The 21,653-nt window shown below is 40.4% G+C and overlaps 1 protein-coding gene across 3 annotated transcripts in view; it reads left to right on the forward strand.

The window, feature by feature from the left end:
• Positions 1 to 21,653, forward strand: part of INTS9 (integrator complex subunit 9) — a 69,486-nt gene that overhangs the window by 23,569 nt on the left and 24,264 nt on the right. For 2 of the 3 annotated variants that reach the window (XM_062571233.1, XM_062571235.1), the window contains exons 8-11: positions 541 to 675; positions 5,684 to 5,795; positions 11,484 to 11,664; positions 12,937 to 12,997. In XM_062571233.1, the coding sequence (XP_062427217.1) occupies positions 541 to 675; positions 5,684 to 5,795; positions 11,484 to 11,664; positions 12,937 to 12,997 (489 nt within the window). The remainder of the gene's footprint in view (positions 1 to 540; positions 676 to 5,683; positions 5,796 to 11,483; positions 11,665 to 12,936; positions 12,998 to 21,653) is intronic. The other variant, XM_062571234.1, reaches the window with a different exon arrangement.

Genomic DNA, 21,653 nt, shown 5'->3' on the forward strand with positions numbered 1-21,653 from the left:
GATTTCTTTTCTTTGAAAAGAAATAGAATTGATGGATTTGTCTTTAAATTCACATTTTTCCCAGTAAAATGTGTAACTCAAACATATATGACTACTGTATCAGTACAAAACTGCTTGCCCTTGTCTCTCCTCTGCTGAGCAATTTTAGTCGAATTTAACTAAAGCAAGGTAGAAGCTTAAAACACATGAAGTTTCTGTAAGCTTCCTAAATACAGCATGGCCAGGCAGAGGATTAAGACCCCTGTTAATTCCTCTGTTGAGAGTAATGGTGCAATGTGAACTCAGATGACAGACAACTTGCATAGAAGAGCGACTTCATGAAGACCGTACCTCAGGAGAGGCATTGCTCAGAGCATGTATCCTGTTAGATATGGGGAAATAGGAACAGCAGACATAAAGCTCAGGAAACTGGCTTCATAAAGTCTTTGAATAGCAGATTTTTTTTTTTTTTTTTTAGTTCATACCACTGATGATAAAATGACCTGTTCTGGCTTCTCTTGGAGGCTCTCTCAGGTTAATTTCTCTCCACATGTGTTTCAGGAGCTGTTTGGTGCTGTGCAGGTCACTCCTCTCAGCTCAGGCTATGCCCTTGGAAGTTCCAACTGGATTATCCAGTCACACTATGAAAAGGTTTCCTATGTTTCGGGATCTTCCCTACTTACAACACACCCTCAGGTACAGACACTTTTCTTAGTCCTCTACTGGGGAAGTGTTTTTTCTCAAAAAATAAAAAAAAAATAAATAAAAAAATAAAAAAAAACAGAAGGGCTCACACCAGTTTGGATTAGGTTTTAAGATACATTGAGTAGACCTATCACCCTGATAAGAGGACAGGTATCAATAGGTGCTTGGGAAAGGCAACAAAAATTCTGTGTTACTGATAATTTGATGTCAGCCTACTTATGAGATAAGATGTGAAATTCTCCTTCACCTTAAATAGGAAAATTCCAACAATGTTAAACAACATTGTAACTTTACAGCATTAGTAACTTTTTTTAAAAATCCATTTTTCACTGACGAGTCTTTACAGACAGTCACAGACTGCTTCTATATCACTTCTGAAACATCCTTCCTTGGAAGAAATGATAGCTAACTGACTGCCAACATTTCCACCCTGCTCTGCTAAGGGCAAAATCTTTATAGTGCTGTAGATGTAATTTCCAGTAAATTAATTCTCTCTAGATCCATAAATTCTCAGTGGAAAGAATGGTTTGAAGTTTGCAGTATTATGTGCTTTAGAAGTTGTCAAAATAGTTAAAAGCAATTTTAGCAGGAGATACTTAAAAATAATTTAGAAAATATGTCAAGTTCATGATTAGTAAGTAATTTCCCCCAAGGTAAGTATCTTCTAAAGAGCTTTGCTTCTGAGCATCCTTCATTTGAAAGCTTTATTTCAGGAGCTGAACAATTACAACAGATAAACCCTCCTTAATAATATGACTGCACTCAGCTTTATGGAATGTGTCAGAGTCTCTAGATCCCTTTTTCTCCTCAGCCTCATGCTGGCCTGGGTTGTGATCTTTCATGACCTTCTAGTGAAGGAGCAGCTGCAGTATCTGACAATGTATGTATGGAATATTTCTGTGAGGAGAAACTTCATGCTGTAGGAAGTAGTTTGGGTAACTGAGTGTTTTCTGTTCACTAACATGAAGTGGTGATTCAGTACTGTGATTCCATAAGCATTGTTTATTAGGTTAAACTGACCATGTTTCCCCATTCTCCAAATGTAAACATTTATTTGGAAACTTTGGGTGAAATCTCTTTTTTATTTGGAAATGATCTCCCTGTGGAGGGAAATGGTGTGTGAATGAGCTGCCTGGTAAGAGCACAGCTCATGGATAGCAGATCTGCTGTCACTCCAGCTTGCAGGAGAAATAATAGCTGTTAAGAAGCTGTGATTTCAGCTTTAAAAAGTGCAGGAAAAGACCTGCCTTAATCAATAGGGAACATCTCTAGTTTCTAACAAGAGATAAAATCTGAACTATTCACTCTGTTGACAGTGTTGTTTGTCCCACATACTATAAACCCTCCGTAAGAGCCTCACTTTTTAGCAGAGGATCTATCACTCTTTGCATTAGTATGTATTGACACATAGCTTGAAGGACCAGCTTACCAAGCAGTTGGAATGGTTGTCAGACTGCCTTTTCCTTACTGTTTGCCTTATCACAGACATTAATGTATAACCAGATATCATCAGCCATCTTACGTTTGCTGTCAGACTTTTGATGAAAACAATGGATATATTTTGACCTAGTATTAATCCCCATGAACGCTATTACAAGCTCCTACAACATGATGATTCTATAAAGGTGAGTGATCTTTGAGACCTGTCAAGGAGCTCTTCATCTATTTGATGTGTTCGATAGATATTACATAGTTAAAACAATGTATTGAGTGGCACACAGTCAAAATTATCTTCAACAAACACATATTTTTTTCAGCCTGGAATGAAAAGTCTTTTACCTGACAAGACCTGTTTTTCCACAAAATCATGTCGAGCAGTCTTAATAAAATTCTTCTAACAGTGTATGAAAACAGTCACTACTGTTTTCCTAGATAATGATATCCAGTTAATTAGCATATGTTTATTTAAAAACATATCCTGATCTTTTTGAATAACAGTGAAATATAAGCACTCTTTAAGTCTTCTGGAACTCCTCCATAGTGATTAAAAAATGAGTATCAGTTGTCCAGGGTCTCCTTAGCAGTTTGTCTAGGATTACAAAGTGCCACTTACTTGGACATACTACTGGAAAAATGTTTCTTCCTCTTGCAGCTTGTCTAATTTTCACAGTAAAAGACTGGAAAGCAGTCCTTCTCTACAGGTACAAACAGGATGGGGTTCATCTTACCAACCAAAACTGCCCCCCCCATCCTTTCCCCATGTCCTTCCTTCTACTGGCACTGTGATTTGCTTGATCATACAGTGAAGTGTGTAGAAGAGCTAATCTTTCTGAAAAACAAAACTTTTTGTTTGATTTTTGCCAGATTAATTCTAGCCACTCCTGGGTCCCTCTGTGCAGTCAGACAAGTGCTTGTGCAGGCACAGTGAAGATGGCAGCGTGGGTGGGAATTGGCAGCTAGGGAGAGAAGCACAGGATTGCTTCTTTGGTATAAATTCTGGTTTAAAGCTTTCATTAAATTAGACATCCAAGTTGCATCTATAGTCAGCAGAGAGTTAAGTTAAATCTGTAATCAACCTGTCTCTTTTAACAGCAGATAGAATATGAGACCTGTAGTTTAAACAGATTAGACATAACCCAGGGTGTATAGATATCTAAAACTGGGTACAGGGAATGTTGGCTCTTGGAGTTGATATTGGATGCAGCAGCAGGAATCTCACTTGAAATCCTCAGCGGGTCTTCATGAGAAGTTGTAGTGAGAGATTCAGCAAGACTCTATTAGCTGCTGAAAATAACTGAAGAGCTTTAAAGAGTTTGTCTGAGAGTTACGTCTGGCACCATGAATTGTTCTCCTTACTTCTGTGTTCTGGCAGATGGTTGCTATTAAAAATTTTGCCTCCACCTCTGCCTAGGCTGGAGTTGACACAGTTGCCTGTTGGCACCAAAGTAGAGAACGGAACTTGACAGCCTAGGTTCAGACATGTCACTAAAAGCCTTTTAAGACATCTTCTTTAAATTAACCCACAAAAATCAATGCAAGCCCTCTCAGTGCAATAGCAGCTGAAATTATGTGTATCTAATATGGCATAATCGTTATGTACATTATCACAGGCAGATTCGATATTATTTTTTATTGCATTATTGGCAATTCATTTTCACAGACACACGATAGAGAGTCAAAGATTGTGATAAATCTCATTTAACAGGTCTGGTCATACAAGGTGGTGCACTGTGTAGACTTCTGGTGAAGTTGGTTCCCCTACACATTTGACAGCACAAGGTCTTTCTCTGTCACTTAAGAATAGGACTAGAGGTACGTGAGCAAGGGAATTGTACAGGGATCTTCTGAGTTCGGTAGCAGAAGTCACTTCATCAGTCTTCTAAGTGGACACAGAAACCTTTCCTGATTGGTGAGATTGAAGAGGGACTATGGAGAATGAATATCCATGAAATACCACTCAGGTGGCTACAGTGGCCACTACAGTGGCCCTGCTTTGCTTGAACAGTAGTAGTAGAAAGTGCATCCCAGTCTAGAGTGAGGCTGAAAGCTAACTTTTCAACATAGCCATACTGCATCTGCAGAGGTAAAACTGGATTTTGCCAGTTCAAGTTCGGTTGGTACTAAATGTTGAGTATCAAGAATATATATTTTCAGTATCAGGTCCTACTTAAATATAATTTCAGAATCTCTACTGTATGTTTGCTAATAGGGAGAAGTGAACGTGTATTTTCGTTCTGCTTTGTTAAAGTGCTCGTAAAGTATGTAAAATGATCAGCCTCAGTGGAAGAAGTGTGAGCCTGTGTGCAGTTGAGACAGAAGCAACATTTGCTTTAACATTATACTGCCTGTCAGCAGCCAAGTTACCACTCTTTTTCCTTGGATCAGTGGGAGCCAAAGGGTTGACTGTGCAGATGTAAACTCTTCTGTCCCCTAGGAAGCAGATGTGGTGTGGATAGAAGACATGCTAGATGATGCTCGTGATAGCTATCCGCTGCACTTCAGCAGCATAATCTAGGATTGTACCTATAACTGCACGAGATCAGTACAACATACACTGTCGACCCAGCAGATCAGAGATCATACCCCTGTGAAAACATCAAGTTCACTTTGACACAGCTTAGTCACTAGTACGGCCTTCAAAGAAAGATTAAGGGGAGGCACAGTGCTGATCTGATCGCTATGGGAGACTGGTAAAACAAGTCATATTTTATTTAGCTTTGGTGTCGCACTGAGGACAGTACTTTTTCTTTTTTTATATATACAGTTGAATCAGTGATTTTTTTCAATTGTTCCCAGATATTATCTGTTAAGGAAATATTTATCTGTTTGGCTTGATGTTATAGCACCTATGTATATAGGTGCAGGTGATTATTTCTTAGATAAAGAAGCAAAATCAAACAATATTAAGGATTCTAAAACAATTTATCTATTCTACCAGCAGTAACTATTTCCCATTCCACAGCAACATAGCTGTGAAAAAGCCTACACAAACAAAATTAACCTTAAATGAGTGTTTGAAAGTCACAATTGTAATAATTGTGACAATTGTCAAGCTCAAAGCTCCTTGCTGATCTCACCTCTGTCAGAAAGAATCCACGAAATGGTTGAGGAAAATGGTACTACCCTCTAACCAGGCAGAGAGCCTTGGAAATCAAAGCTGACACCTTGGATGGCACAGGGAGGCTAGCTGGAAATCAGTGCAGCCAGAGATAGTGTTAAACCCTTCCTGCCTACACTGCCACATCCTCAGCAAATGATTGTCTTTAATGTTCAGCTCCTAAAGCCATGAAATGATTAGTCTGTGGAGAATACTGCTTTGAGGTGGATCCAGTTACAGTTCAGTTGCATGTTTTGTGCTGTAATATGCAGGTAAACAGTTCCATGTGTTTTTTAACTGCATTTCCACAGATAGGGGGATGTTAAGTTTAAAGTGTTTCATGTATTCTCCTTCTTGGTCTTCTTGGTGTTTTCTTTCTGTACCGCAGTCCTCTTGATGCAGACCAGAGAAACCTGTTTTGTGACTCTGTTACTGATTCTATTTCACTGTGTTCTGTTTCAGCCTATGGACCAGGCTTCTCTTAAAAACAGTGATGTTCTCATCCTGACCGGTCTTACACAAATCCCTACTGCTAACCCAGATGGTATGGTAGGAGAGTTCTGCAGCAACCTGGGTAGGTCATTGTTAAAAGCAGTCTTTTGCTTATTTTATCATCCTCTTCATTGCTTTGGGTGGGAAGTAATTCTGAGATTCCTGGAATTGAGTAAGTTGTCCAGCTATAGCTTCTGGCATAAAACTAGCTGTTTAGATTTTACGATGTGCTTCTGATGTCATTAATACAGTAAGTGCTTGGAGAGACACAAGTTGTATCTAAAATGTTTTGGAATGGAGCAGGTATAATGAGATTTAATCATCTGCTGCTCTTGGTTGCTAAGTATGTCACTTAGCTGCCAACAGACTACGTGTTGCCTAGGTTTTGGATATTGTTCCCAGCTGAAATATTACTATTTCCTTCCTGTATCTCAGCCAGTGTAAAATTGTTACATGCTATTTTTATGACTTTCAGTTTTGAAAACAGGCACATCTGCTTCCCTTCTTACACCTGATTTTTAAATATATCAAAAGCAAACAGTACAATCTCTGTTTAAAAAACTATATTGAGATATATTTATAGACTGCAGAAATATAAAACCTAATCAGACGCTTTCACAGCTGGAGAAGCTGATAATTGCAAAGCTGTGGTATCAGTGTGAGTGGCAGCATTTTTCAGCTTGTTTGAAATGTGACATCCAGTGCGGTTCTCTCCTTTTTCCCCCTTCCCCCTCTTCAACTCTTCTGTGCTCTCACCCTTCTGTCATCAAACCACTTGCTCATATTTGTCCTGCTATGTATTGCCTGTTCTCTTATCAGACATCTTCCGTTTGTTTTGAACTAACTAGTTCTTACAAAGAAAGCTAAAATGCTCGTGGTAGGATTGTTACAAAGGTTATCAAAAGACATTGTAAATCTAGATTAGGGAATCCTCCCTTTAAGCAAGTGTCTTAGTCCCCATTTCATACCTGGGAGAAACTTGAGCTATAGTAGTTAGGTGATTTACTCAAGGTTGCAGAAAAAGGATGGGAACAGAACCAAAGAGCAAGTAATTCTTAGTCGCAATTCTTTCATGTGTGAATGTACTCTTGGAGAAGAAGAGAAGACAATACTTTCTTTCTCTTTTGAAATCCTTGTGCATATTCATGGAGGCTGAATATATGTACTTTTTGAAAATCCCATTATAAGGCTAATGTGGTAGTGGAAAGGAAATAATACAACAGATTTGGTAGATTCCTCCAGGAACCAACAACTCTAAGTCAAAATCAGATATCCCTATTCAGGACATGTTCAAACGAGAGTCATTGGTCCTGATGTGGGAAGTACAAGGTAAAATTATCTGTGTGGATTTTTTTTTATGAGAAGACAGATTAAACGATCGTTAGGGGATATAAACACTTATTAATAGGATGTGTTTCAGCATTTTATAAGAATGGTCATTCTAGGTTAGACCAAAGATCCTCTCTGCAAACGCCATGGCTCCAACAGCAGCCATAAGCAGGTATCTAGAGAAAAGTGGAAGAGTAGGGGGAAATTCTGTGATACTTTCCCCTCATAATCTCAAATCGTTCAACTATTCTTATTTCAGGAATTTCCTGAATCAGATGTGGCTTTTGTGTAGTTAGTAATGCTCAGTGGGTTTCTCTTCCAGGAACTTGTTCAGCCTCCCCTTGAAACTGCATAAATTCTCAACACCTGTGACTTCCTTTCCTTGTGTATGTGCATGTGTGTGTGTTTTATATAAATACATATATATATGTGCTGCCCTTTTCTGTCCCTTCTGGACCTTTTGGGGGTTGCTGCCCCCGTGACAGATGGAAGCATGATACAACCTACCTTTGAGCCGAGATGCTAGACTTTGCACTGGAGTGGCTGAGGAGTGGTATGTGTTGACTTACTGCCAACTCTGCTGCAAGGTCTTGTTGTCCAACAGATGTCCTCTTGCAAGAATCGTGGAGGTCACTGGTATCTCAAACTGCAACAGCTGTTTGCTAAGTGAACAAGAGTGACACTTTTGTTAATTATAATGTTTTTAAAATATTAAACAAAGTCTTAAAGCTGTAGCTTGGACCAAAGCAAAATCCAAAAGGTGAATGCATATAAATAAATGTGTTACATACATAGATGCAGGTGAGTATTATCTGCACAAGTTGCTCCATTTCACAGAATATTCTGAACTATTAGGAAGGTTTTGGAGTCTTTAAGCCAGCTTCTATCTTGAATGAAATAAACTCAGAGAAATCAGAAAACCGTTAAAGACCAAAGGAAGATTCAATGTTAAAATGATGTCCCTGTAAGAATCTGGAATTTGAGTGGCATTTGCCAAAAACTGCAGTGACTTGGAGAAACTAAATGATTCTATAGATAAGCAGTGGTAGGGCTGACTCTTACTTGACACTGGTAGTATTACCAGTAGTATTTACATGACCACCTCAACACCAAGAGAAAAAAACAGTGAATCAGTTTTCTTGCAGATATGCGAAGAAGTCCAAAAAAGCAGTAGGTTACTTTGAAAAGCAATTGAGTAGGCAAAACAGATCACAATGATTTTCATATACATTTTGCATTTCAAAAACTGTTCAGAAGACTTCACAAGAAGCTGAAAATATACTAGCTAAAAACTCTAAAGAAGTCACTGGAAATTTCCCAAGATGTGTATCATAAGGTAATGGCATGTTTGTGACTAAGTGTTGGTAAGCACAGAAATGGAAGTGTGAAAATTTCACCCTCACCTCAGTTTTCATCCCAACATGTAAGTTTGTAGATGCTGATTCCCCTTATTATCGAGTCACGTGCGTGATTTCCTCTCCATATCTTGTGTACTGCACTCAAACCCTACTTTATCACATCTCCAGGTTCTTCTCAGTGTAGCTCACACCCCCCTGTGCTCAGTACTGCAGCACCAGCACTCTGCGGCTTGAAAAAGTTGGATTTTTCTGTTGCCTTGGGCATCATCAGCAAAATTGACGGACTCTGGCTGTAGGGACAGTTTGTGATATTTTGTGTTACTGTGTATGTGTGTGTGTGTGCTTTATATATTTATATAAAGCAGAAAAGAGCACTGTTGGCTTTTCAGGTGCCAGCTTGACCTTGTGGTGGCAGCTGTTTGAAATGCAAGTATCTCATCGTGAGCTGTAAATTGAACAACTTGTTATGGAGCCACTGAAGAAGACTAAATTTGAAATGCCAAAGATTATTACACAGTTTTTTTCAAGAGAGTACAGCAGTCTCAGAGATAAATTGGGCTTTAAACAGCTTTCAGATATACATGTCCTCTTCCTGACAACTGTGGAAAGTTGTCCTAGTGGTACAGAAAGCCAGATTGGACCTGTTACTTGCACAGAAAGTAATATACCTGTAATTTTTTTAATTCCTGTTTTAGACAGGCTGAGAGGTAATTCTTACCCTTTTATGGAACCACTTAGGCACCCTTTCAAGAAATAGTGCTCACTTGCACTGATTGCCACAAAGATACATAAACTTGCACGAAGGAAACAAATGGTGTATTCTAATCCAAAAAACTGTTTGCAGTGTTGTCAGTAGTGGTATAGCCACACTGCTGCCTTTTCCTGGCCCGGAGACTAGGCTCAGTCCTGTTTTAAAGCTGTGTCACTGTGCAGCCAGGAACATGAAATTCAAAGGGCCAACAAGTCTAGTGGATAGGGCAGCTGGATGGAAGAGTGCTCCACTCCTTGGTCCATGATTTTATATTATTGATACTTATTGGTAACTGGCTCTGAAGTTTTCCTGGCAGTAGAGACTCAAGCCGTTGCCTGCCGAAATGCATTACCCTCCCTTATTCTCTGAGGCCCAAGGAATCTTTAATTTCTAGTTGTTTTTGACAGAAGAGACTTGAGTTTCTTGTAGTGAACCAATGGCTGCTGGCAGCGGAGAGCTGTGAAATCAAACTCTGAGGCTTGGGGTGTGACACCCAAATTTTCCATGACCTGGACAAATCCTTTAACCAAATCATTATTAGATGAAAGATCTGCTTCCTGCCTCCTCAAAGGGAAGGTGAGCCATTTGTCTTAACTGGGCAAAGCTACTTGGTGCCTGAGTCAAAGGAGAAGGAGGGCGTTCTGCCTGGGGACCTGTTTCATGGAGACGCGCACCTTAGTGTTTCAGCTGGTATCTCAGCTCAGGCCAGAGACAGAACTGCAGGTGTATCCCTTTCCTTAGATTTTTTTGGCTGATCACTAATGCATCCTGCACCCACTGTCTCTGCCCTGTGCAGCATCCTTGCTGCTATGCATCCCATAAGGTAAATATTTACCTTTCCTCTTTCTGCATGTAGAATTCTTGGGTGCATAATGAAGCAGTGTAAATTGTGTTCCTGGAGTGAAAGGCTTAACTTCCAGCCCCCCGATGGCTTTGAAAATATCATTCTTAATCTTCTCATGCCTCTCTTCACATCCTGTTTACAGATGGGATGGTTTAGCTTTGCCCATATTAGAGGGAGCGTATAGCACATTGCTTGGATATTCTGTAACATCTCAGGTTCTGTTCTTATTCCTGTTCACAAATACTAGGATGGTAGAGTTTGTATGTGACCCAGAGAGAACCTGGGCAATAAACCCACCTCAATGCTGTTGATGTTGTATAGTATAGTCCTGATATAGTAGGTGTCTTTAACTGCCATTTGATGTTGAGAACAGCTTGTAATAGGCACTGACTCCTGAAAGGAGTTAAGCACCTTAAATGCATATGAAAAACCCTACTACAAGGTCTGTGTGTCTCCGTAGGCTCCATAAAACCTTTAAATATTTGTCCGTAAAAATCTTTCTTGAATGTGTAGGTGGGGGAAAAAGACCCTTAATGCGCTAGGTGTGTACCCCATCGGGGTCTGCAATAAACTGAAGCCAAGGAAGTGATTACGGCAAGGTTTAATATATGTGTTTCCAGCCTCTTTCACAGCTTTTTGTGTAATGCCTTCATGCATAATGTTACTGTTGCTGCATTGCAATTAACATCAGTCAGTGATTTTACCCCATGGCCACAGATGAAATCCTAGTGAGGCAGCAATTGCTCAGTGAGCTGAACCAAGTATTTCCTCTTTCCCATAAGGTACAGCACTTTTGTAATTCATTCTGCCAAAGAACAAAATGTTTGCTCTATTCTTGCTTTTACTTTTGTACTCTGATTTGTTTTGATTGCAGAGAAAGCCTGTTTTTCTTCTCTTCATTTTCTCTCAAGGCCCATACCATCTATAGTTCACAGAGATTTTAAATTGTTCTTGTTATGTTCAAAGAAAATAGAAATATTTAGAGCTCTTAAAAGGGAAAGACGCTCCTCTGCCTGTCCCCACTTGTAGCTTGGAGGACGGTTTGAAATCACTGGATCTTCAGGCATTCCTCTAGAACGTGTGGTGCTTTCAGCTGAGGCCTGTGGACCGCTGCCCTGCCCCTCTACATGGACAGCTAATAGGCAGAGCAGGGGTTATTCTGATGGGAGGATGTTCTCTGTCCCGTCGGACAGGATTTAACCTCATTGCTGGTGCAAGACTACCCTCTAGTGTCAGGAGTTTCATATGTGCTCAGTCTGTTGTGCTGCCCACAACTAAGGCAGTGTAATCATTCACTCTGCTAAGCCTGGAGAAGGCAGAAGATGTATTGAATGATTGGAAGCATTCATATGCACACAGTGTTCTGTTGATTCACACAATAGCTTCTTTCTAAACCTTGTATAATGTTTGGATTAAAGGAACTCTACTAAAAAATTTAAGTATGAGCCCAGTTAATTGTTTTTTTTTCTCTCTTTCCTTCTCTCTTAGCTATGACTGTCCGGAACGGAGGAAATGTACTGGTTCCCTGTTACCCCTCAGGAGTAATATACGATTTGCTGGAGTGCCTGTATCAGTATATTGACTCTGCTGGACTCTCCAATGTCCCTTTTTATTTCATCTCACCTGTTGCCAACAGCTCCCTTGAATTCTCCCAGATCTTTGCTGAATGGTAGGTGTTAAAAAGCTGCTTCATCAGGCTGAATTCACACATCCAACTATGGTAAATAGGTGTATGCAAGTTATGTCTACTTGACATATTCTAATATATGCTTGATTGGAATTGAGAACACATTTCTTGAGTCACAAGCTTGTACGTCTGTGTGTAAGTAGATGTTCTATAATTAGGGAAGCATCGTTTCCTGTAGAACATATACAGAATGTGTTTACAAACTCAAATAGTCTGCTTTTTGGTATTAGCACTGATGACTAAATGATATACCTGACTTGAGGTTTCAGCTGTGCCTGCTTGCTCATCCAGTGTCCCCAAAACTGTTCTGTGGTCTCCCTATTTAAACAAAGTAGATTTTTCAGACTTCAATTTACTGAGTCATGGAAGGGGGAACCTGACCACTTGTGATTGTTCTAAACTTCTTACATACCAAGAGGGGCTGTAAATCATTAGACAGAGCAAGTTAGCCTTCCCTCCCTTCCGTCCTCTCCAGACTTTTTGATCTGGAATTCAGACAAGGGAAAGAGATGCCCTGGCAATCTGAGGTGAATTGCTTCCTCAGGAGAATTGTAAAGAGGATTGAAATCTAGTGAATTCAGAATACATTACTTTCAGTGAAAGTAGGAAAATCAAGCCTTGATGTCCTGGCGAAACTTCAGTGTACTCACCAGTGTGTGTTGCCATGCTTGGTTTATAGTTAAACAGTTTTTTGGCTTGTGCTTACGTGGTGATTTCATTTCAGCTGCAGCTGAAGTGATAGCTGCAAGGTTCTTGCTGTAAGAATTCTTTGGGCTAGATACTGCTGTCAAAACAGTAGGAATGTTACGTAGGCCAGTAAGGTAGCACAGCGGCTCTGAGTGCAATGTGCAGATGAAGCTCTTGTTTCATCCGCTGTGTCTAGCTGGCATAATTCAGACACCCAAGTGTTTAGACACTGTTTACTTGAACTCTACTTCTGTGTTGGGCCTTATCTTCCAAAGTCAGCACCTGTTTTCAACAGTAAAGGGACTCTGTTGCATACTGTCTACAAAATTACTTTCAGTTGTCTTGCACCTTTTTTAAGCGGTCTTGCTAAGACTGAATCCTTGTGCCCCTTAAGTGTTAGTTCTTTAAACACAAAGACTGGAAGGAACAAAATAAATAAGTGATTTTGCACCTGATACACAGATATGAAATGTCTTTCCCCAGGGAAAGCTTAACAGTAGATGGCAGCAGATACTGTAAGATGCTCTGCAAATCTCTAACCCAGCTTATTTTCCTTTCCTTGTAAAGGTTGTGTCACAACAAACAAACAAAGGTGTATCTCCCAGAACCTCCCTTTCCCCACGCTGAGGTAAGTAAACTATGGTCTCGCTGTTTGCTCGGATCTCAGAGTGAATGGGTTTCTGGAGCCCAATCCTGTACGACTGTTCTCTTTTTCTAATTAATGCTTCTATAATAGCTAATAGCTTCTATAGCTATTTAATAGCTTTGTGTCATTATTCTTGCAAGTTTTTTTTTTTTTTTTTTTTTTTCCTGTGACTGATTTGGGGGGCTTGGCTGAGAAATGCAGGATGGTGTTCCCTCAATTCAGAAGTAATTGTGATGTTTATTTCAGCGTATAACTTACATATGCTTGCCTGTTTTAATCTTCCCTACAGAAAGCTATGTGGTGTACACATGGAAGAGTACTTGCTTGTGTCAGATTGCAACCATGAATATTCCTTTTGTCCAAGCAGTTTATTTCAAAGTGTGTAAAACTAAGAGCTTGTTATCAGAGGCAGCTTAGTCATCCCAGCTCCTAACTCCGTAGCTGTAATAGGCACCATGTTTGCTGCAGGAGAAAGGGCATCTTGAAATAGAGGTCTGATATAAAAAGGTTAAAGCTTGCAGCACTGAGTGCTGTCGTTGACAATTTTATATGAAATGACTTTAGCTAGCATCTTGATGAAGCAAATAAGAATAAGGCTCCTATCTTTTGGAGGGATCGTCTCAGTAACAACATACATATTTTGAGGAGATGTTTTTGCCAACAGACCTTCAGTAAATGTGGCCTAACTCCTGCCTTCAGAGTTATCTCATATATTAAGAGAGGGAGAGTGTTTTCTCCGTTGGGAACAGGCAGATGGGAGTAAATGGGAGGCAGGCCGGGAAAGGGAGAGATGAGTCTGAGAAAAGATTGCAGTTTAAATTGTGCTTTTGTGAGACAGGGAGCTGCTTGTGGCAGGCAGTCTTAGGAACTGACTCTTCTACTTTGTGTGATCAAAACCATGTTTGATGGGATGTGCAGAATGGCATTGCAGGTTTAAGAGGCCAGAGATAAAATGCATTTTCTGGGTTTTGCTTTTTTTTTTTTTTTCCCCCCCTTCCTTCTAAGGGAACTTGTTCAGGGGCTTGTTCTGCTGAGCTGGAAATTTCCACTGCCTGTCCTGTATCATCTGTAGGTACTTCAAAGGCATTGTTAGAAGTAGGATCTGACTGGAAGCCCTCACTCTTTCCAGATGCTTGAATGCACTTCAGGCAGAATGTGCAGTGAATTAGGAATAGTCTGTCACTAAAAAAAAATGCAGTTTGCATGGGAGGCCACCCATTCACCACCTTTTTTTTCGTAGCTGATATCTGAGTAGAAGATTCGATAGCCATGCTGGTGCCTATAGTTTCTGATTTCCCCTGCCTTTCTGCTTTCCTTGTTGATCCACAGTGCCTTTGGCTTCACTGACGTCCTATATTCTACCAAAGGCTTTACTGCAAAAATACTGCATGCATTGGAACTGCCAGGTTTAAGTGAAAGCCTTCCAAAAATGGGAAGGCAAACACACGGCTGTCAAAGACTGGATTAATTAACCCATATTATATGATAGCTCTTTATAGAGTGATAACTGTGTCCTCTAATTTTTAGGGCATTTTAAATTCTCCAGAGGTCTGTCGATAACAAGATTCTGTCAAATTACTGTTTAGGTGTTCAGTAATTTCTCTGTGCTCCATGTGTAGATCAAGGCAATTATCTAAGAAAGGATTCACAGCAGAAGATGATACAATGAAGTGCACAGAGGGTGTAATGGGCCTGTTGCAGCTACAGGTTAGGGCTGACAAGGCCAAATCATGCAGGCTGAGACCTACAAAGCTAGGAACTTTTTATCACGAGATACATCAATAGCTTTATCAAGCTAGGCGCATGGATATCATTCCTAAGAAGCTATCCTTAGGCTTTCTAAGTTTTTGCCTAAGGGTTCCCTTAACTGTTTAAATGCTAAATGACAGAAAATAGTGTGTATCCACACCCTTGTGGCTCCCAAACTATTAAATGACTGTACCCCTAAAGGATTTCAGCACTGAGTTGCCATCTGAAGTAAGTACTGCACATTTCACAGTAGGTTATCTAAAAAAACAGATTTCTTGTTTGGGGGTTCAGTTACAGCTGCTATGTAAATACTGGAGAATGGAGAAAGCACGGGGAAGTAAAGTAACCTGCACTGACCCCCATGGTGGACTAAATGACCTGATAGGTCTCTTCACTGCTAATTCGTGATACATATTGGCTGTTTGGGAAAACTAGATTATATAGTGGGAGGCAGTGGCTTTAGGCACACAGCCACACTTTCAAAGGCTTGGCTAATAGCAAAACCAAAGCAAAGTAACACCCAGGCAAAAGAAGACTGAGCCTGTTATTTCATTTAGTGCCTTTCTTAAAGTCATAAATCACTGATGTTTAGACATGCTTGAGAACACCAGATCTGATTGCTCCTTTCTGTTTGGTGAAATGTGTGGCTTTGTTTTAGTTTTGTTTTAAACAATCAAAGCATATTGAGATTTATACAGATGATTGACACATAACACACAACCATACTTACTGTCATTTCCCCAGGAGTGCCAAGATGGCCATGTCAGGTATCCTGTGATCATCTCATGCCTTTGATTCCATGTTGCTACCCTTTGAGGGACAGCTACAGTGACTCTTTTATTCCCATAAATTTCAGCTGCTTTGGGCTGCATTCCAGTTTTAGCAGTGTCCACAGCTGGTTATGATTTAGTGTTGTCATGCTGCTTCTAAGCCAAGAGAGAGGAGCTGTTTGGTTTTTCCTTCTAGGAAATACAGAGCTGGATCAAATGAACGGAAGGGGGAGGGAATCTTGCAGCTGATACTATATATGTAACTCATATTATGTGAAATATCTATATAACCCATTTTCAATATAGTCTTTAACTACTTCACTATTCATCCATTGGCAGAAACTCAGTTTTCTTGTGCAAAGAGTATCCATATTAGACTCTGTGTTGTTTTGTTGTAGACAGCTGTGCTGTTTTGTTGTAATTATACCAAACAAAGTGGTCTGAATATAGAGCTAGCCTGAACAGCCTGACCATCAGTCTCGGAGAGAACGAGGACTTGAACTCAAGGCTTCCTGTTCCTGGGTTTGAGCCTTGGTCAGCAGTCTGTCATTTTGTCCTTGGTATCCGCTGTCTTTCTAAACCTCTGACTTTACAACCTCTGGAGTCAGGGATTCTGCTTAATAGCACCCCAGAATTTTTTTAATGAGTATCAGAAACAGGCATTAAATGATCATTTCAATTGGGTAGGTTGTTACTGGAGAATTGCCTTACTGCTTGCAAAGTAATGGCAGGCTTGTGCTGTGTAAAGTATATAGAAATTGCCCATGATGAAAGGATGTGCTTAGGTGCTCGGCTGTTGGAAGAAAAGAGGAGATTATTCAGACATGCTTATTAGTTATTAGCTAACATTAATAATGTGCCTGGCATGATACATCAGAGAGGGACAGGCCAGGAAATAAGCTTCTAATTATCTATAGAACAAGTCCAGCTCAGCATGCTGTCTGCTACTGAAATTGGCAATATTTAAAAACAAACAAGGAAAAAAATCTCCCAAACTGTTGAGGTGCTCAGTCTCTTACAGCACTGAGTTCCACTGATGCCTCGTGCATAAGGTAGAAGAGAATTTACTTCCTTTAATCCGTTATGGTTGTATTAGTTTTGCATTTCACTTGACTATCCCTTTGCCGTTGTTGTAAGAGGTAAGTAATATCCGATGTGTTGTCCTCTCTACCATTATTGTTTTTATTTTGACCTCTCTTACTCCTCTCTATAAACTAAGTTGTTTGCAGCTTTTTCATTCTCTTTGCAAAGAAATTTTCCCAAGTTGCTGATTTATGTTACCTGTTCTGAACTCCTCCTTGTTCTCCTGGGGGTGAGTAAAACCAGACTCACTGCTCACCTCTGCAGAGAACCCAAAACGCTGCGACTCCCTCCTTCTTGCTTCCCCCTTTAGTGCATTAGTAAATGTTTATCATATCTCCTCCCACTTAATCGCTGCATAGAATTTGTTGTTCTTTGGAAGGGTGATTTGTTACCTCAAATCCACTTTGAGTGAATAGGGAATTTACTTTCCTTTTGTTGTGAGCAGGGAATATGGGCTAAAATGCTTCAGAGTAGTAGGGGGGATTTGGCCATCAATTCTTATTAAAGTTGGTGTGAATGAGGTGTCCAGATTCTTGCAAACACTTTCAGAGGTCTCAGCTGCAATGGTTTAAGTGCTGCACGAGCTCAAAGGTCATCTTTCTAAAGGTTTCTCTGTGATTGCTGGTGTAGGAGTTGCTGAGAGTTTTTTGGAGGGAGGACTGCTGTAAATTCCAGCCAGTGATTTCTCGGGAGGACAAGTGGGGAGAGGGAAGTGCGGAGGGCTCTCCTCTGTGCTGGTGCAACAGTGGCGGTTCTGTTTTTCCCCAGCAGTTACTGCAGTGGGGAAGGGAGGGCAGGGGTGCAAACGGCAGTAATGCTGGAAGCTTCTGCAAAGTTAAAAACTAAATTTTCCAAATGCCTGTGAATACAGAAGACTGGCCAAAGGAGATGGTGGCTTTTACTTCCAAGATACTGCTTCAGTTGTATTCTAGAGTCTGCTGTCTAAACGGGCTTGGATTTAAGCCCCACAGTGCCTACCTGATGTAGATAGGACAAAGATTAGTAATGTTTCTCTGATATCCCAGTACCAAATTGTAGTGTTTTTACCAAATTCCATGGGGGCATGGTGACATCTCATCCTAACAGCCACAGCAAAAGTCACCTCCCTTCCCGTCTGAACTGAAATCATGGATTGTAAACCCTGCACCTTGTGTGGAGGCAGAGGCTTTATAAATGAATAGTTGAATTGTTCTAGCAAGGCGAGAAAAGAAGCTTTCGCTCCTTTTCCTCTCTCTGTTCAATGTTTACAAAGCGGATTTCAGGCTGTAAAGTTAGTGAATCCAGCCTTTACAACACTTTCCTCAAATGCTCACAACAGAAAAATTTAAGAGGTCATTTATATTGATCGATATTTGTAGAGCTGGTATTTCGCTAGTGGAGGAAGAATTTGGATTTACTACCCTCTTAAATAGACTCTGTTAGGAGCACCAAGGAGAAATGGCTAGCAAATGCCTGTTTTTCTGACTGAAAATAGCTAGAGTGGGAGTAATATTGATTCTGTGGTCTTAAATATTAGCATTTGTCTTCTTCATCCCTGCTTCCCCTCTTCATGTACCAGTTCCTGCATATTACATTCAAAGCAATAAATACTCAGAACCAAGTGAACCCCGTAAATCAAGTGTACGGCTTTAAAGGGAAGCATAACCATTGGGGATTTAAAAAAAACACAGCTCTGCTCAGTCTTGTTTTGGTACTTTACCATCCTCTCGCTCTTCTAAGCTTTCTGTTAATAACAGCTGTTTCTGTAGAATGGTGCTCTGAATGTTGTTTCTGGTTTCCAGAACTCAGTCCAGTTTTGAAAATATGGATCGGCTAAAGACCAGGTGCTGTTTTTAGTCCAGGCTTGGTACAGGTTGGAGATCTGAACGTGACTTATTAATGAGTGTTGTGCTTATATAGCCCATCTCATCTCTCAGTATCAAAGATCTATACAGATCATTGCAAATTGAGTCCTCCTAATGATTTATGAAGAATTGTTGGACTTGTTCTGCAAGTCCAGCTCCATATATTCTTGATTGGGTAACTGGAAAAGATTTTGCTTTAGATACTAAAGTCTACCAGCTGCTTTATTACTGGAGTGTGTAGAATGTCTTTAAATTTTTTTTTTGTGGCCTTTCACCCCTGCTATGTCTCGCTGTTAGGACCAGATATTATGAGCTTGACTATGGAGCTTCACACCTATAAAGATCTCCAAAGACAGGAAAAAAAAAAAAAAAGAAAGAAAGAAAGAAAAGGGAAAAAACACCATACAGTGCCTCAGGACATGGTGCTGAGGGTTCAACATGTGTTCCCCTTCCCTCTTGAGCTAGCACAGTGCACCCGTTAGAAGCAGTGCACACCAGCAGTGTGCTAGTGGATGTTGTGTTGCTGGAGAAAAAATAAATGATAAAAGAAGAAGAACACACGAAGTCCAAGGTCCTGACGGCTGGATTAGAGAACCTGTGTCTCTCTTCAAAGTAGTAGGAAGCAATTTGGTGCTGCTGTAAAGCTTTGAGAAGAGCACAGCTTGTTGTGTTCATGAACATACAATGAACATTTGTATTGGTTTAGCAGCTAAATAAGTTGTTGATAATGGTTTTGCACTTAAAATGCAGGTCTCATATCTTAGCAAAGACACAAATGCCACTGTATGCAAATACATACAATCTTAAGGAGTCTGTGGATCAGGATGCTGGAAGAACACTTCGTGATTGTCAGAAGTGTGCTACATAAATGCTACTTGTAGGAAGGCCTTTCACATAGCTACTTGCTGGTCACTGAGAAAGTCTAGCCCTGGAATGTCACATATCCGCCTTAGTATCTGGAGCAGAAATTGTCTCCTCCCAGTTTACCCAACTGAATCTGCTTTCGCAAATTCAGTTTACGGGTTTTTGACTTCCCTCAGAAAACCAAAAATGGTGTGTTTAGCTTAACAGGACTGTTTCCTACCTCTTCTTTTAAATGTCTATTTTATGGGGCAAATTTGATTTACCCATTGTCTGCTAAACTGCCACTTTTATTACTGGAAATAAATGTAGACTGTAAATATTGCACTCCCAAATTGTTAATCAGAAACCTTTACTAGTCTTAATTACAGAAACGTTTGCTAGATTGAGTGGGTATTAATTGCTGGAGCTGTTATTGGATGCATATTCAAATTTCTCCTTTGAAGGCTGGATTGAAATTTAATACTACTGGTAGCCTGCACAAAATGGAGTGCCCCAGGATCCTCCTTCAGGATCCAAGGATGCACTTGGAAATAATGGGCTGTGTCTGCCTACAGTTGCCTAGAAGGAATGATACCTATCTCATTCCACTCTACCCCTTCAGATGTTGCTCAACAGTTTTGATCAGGACGTGTAGGAGGGCAGATGCAAAGTAACAGCAACATTTTTGCTACAAGGACCTTGAAGCAGAACAAACTCGAGGAAGCAGAGGAGAAAATATACATATTGGCACCTGTGACCAGCCAGCTTTCTGGAGAGCATCCAGTGTAGGGCTATGAAGATGCTCAGAGGGCTGGAGCACCTGCCCTGTGAGGAACGGCTGCGAGAGCTGGGCCTCTTCAGCCTGGGGAAGAGCAGACTGAGGGGGGATCTGATCAGTGTGTACAAGTACCTGAAGGGAGGGTGTCAAGGGGACGGGGCCAAACTCTTTTCAGTTGTCCCGTGTGACAGGACAAGAGGCAATGGGCAGAAATTGAAGCACAGGAAGCTCTGCCTGAGCGTGAGGGGGAATTTCTTCCCTGTGAGAGTGAAGGAGCCCTGGAGCAGGTTGCCCAGAGAGATTTGTGGAGTCTCCTTCTCTGGAGATCTTCAAGGCCCACCTGGATGCAACCCTGTCTACCATGCTGTAGGTGACCCTGCTGAGCAGGGGGGTTGGACTAGATGATCTCCAGAGGTCCCTGCCAACCTTACTGATTCTTTGATTCTGTGAAAAGATATTGAGGGTAAATTCATACATTAGCTGTTCCAGCAGTAAGGCATGTCTTTAGATAGTGACAGCTAGAAGTTGAGTCTAATAGGGTTAATACTCTGTTCAGTGGTGCTGAATAAGAACCAAATTGTATAATAACCATAACATCTGAAGTGTTTTGTTACCTATATATTGTTAAGAAGCTTAGAGACGCATCCAATTTCTCAGCTTGCTTTTTCATATCCATGTAGGCACACTATCTGGAGTTAGAGCTGCCACATTAAAAAGGGACGAGTAAAAGAGAATCTGAAAAGATGAATTACAGCTTTGAGAGACGAAGACAATTGCTTATCACAGTCATCTTCCCCCCCCCCCCACTTTGGAAACCAAATATTTTACAAGGAAGAGAAATGTCCAGAATGATAGAGGTTTCTACTAGAAAGTCATGATGTATCCATCATGTTATAACACATAATGAAGATCATGTACTTTGCTAGTATTGGCTGGGGTGCCAGGGCACAGCAGCTTCAGAAGTATGTCTCTGAAGCCTACATTTGTGAATCTTCTAGTCTGGGTGATGTTGCAACACCTGGCAGGGACAGCAGCGTGTGGAGAGATCTTTGATGAAGTGTCTCACCTCCTTTAAAAACTGGCTGAAAGTACTGTTCTGCTCCTTTACATTGTTATTTCCTTGTATTTTGTTAGCTGTTTAATCTGTGTTTTCATTGTCTTAAATCACATATGTTTACGGAAGAACCGGGTTTACAGTTATTTTCATGCTAAGGACAGGAGCATATGCATACCAAGAAAATGCTTGCAGAATATTGCATGGATGTGCTTAGCAAACTAGTCTAGTAAATTGCTTTTTAAGTTCAGCTTTGCTTTACAGATTAGAAAACAAAGGCAAGAGATATAAAACTCTCCTTCAAAATTCAAAACATGCCTTCATAACTAAACTTCCCGACTTAGTAAGGAAATCTATTCCTTGTGCATAGCCAATTATGCTCTGTTTGCCAACTCTAGTGACAAGTACTTCTTATTACACTTAGTTCATTGTTATTAGTAAGTTCAACAATAGTTAAAGGAGGGCAATTCAGAGTCTATTCTTTCTTATCATTTACCAGAGGACTTTTTATACCTAT

Source organism: Rhea pennata, chromosome 3 (assembly GCF_028389875.1).
Source record: "Rhea pennata isolate bPtePen1 chromosome 3, bPtePen1.pri, whole genome shotgun sequence".
Taxonomy (NCBI): domain Eukaryota; kingdom Metazoa; phylum Chordata; class Aves; order Rheiformes; family Rheidae; genus Rhea; species Rhea pennata.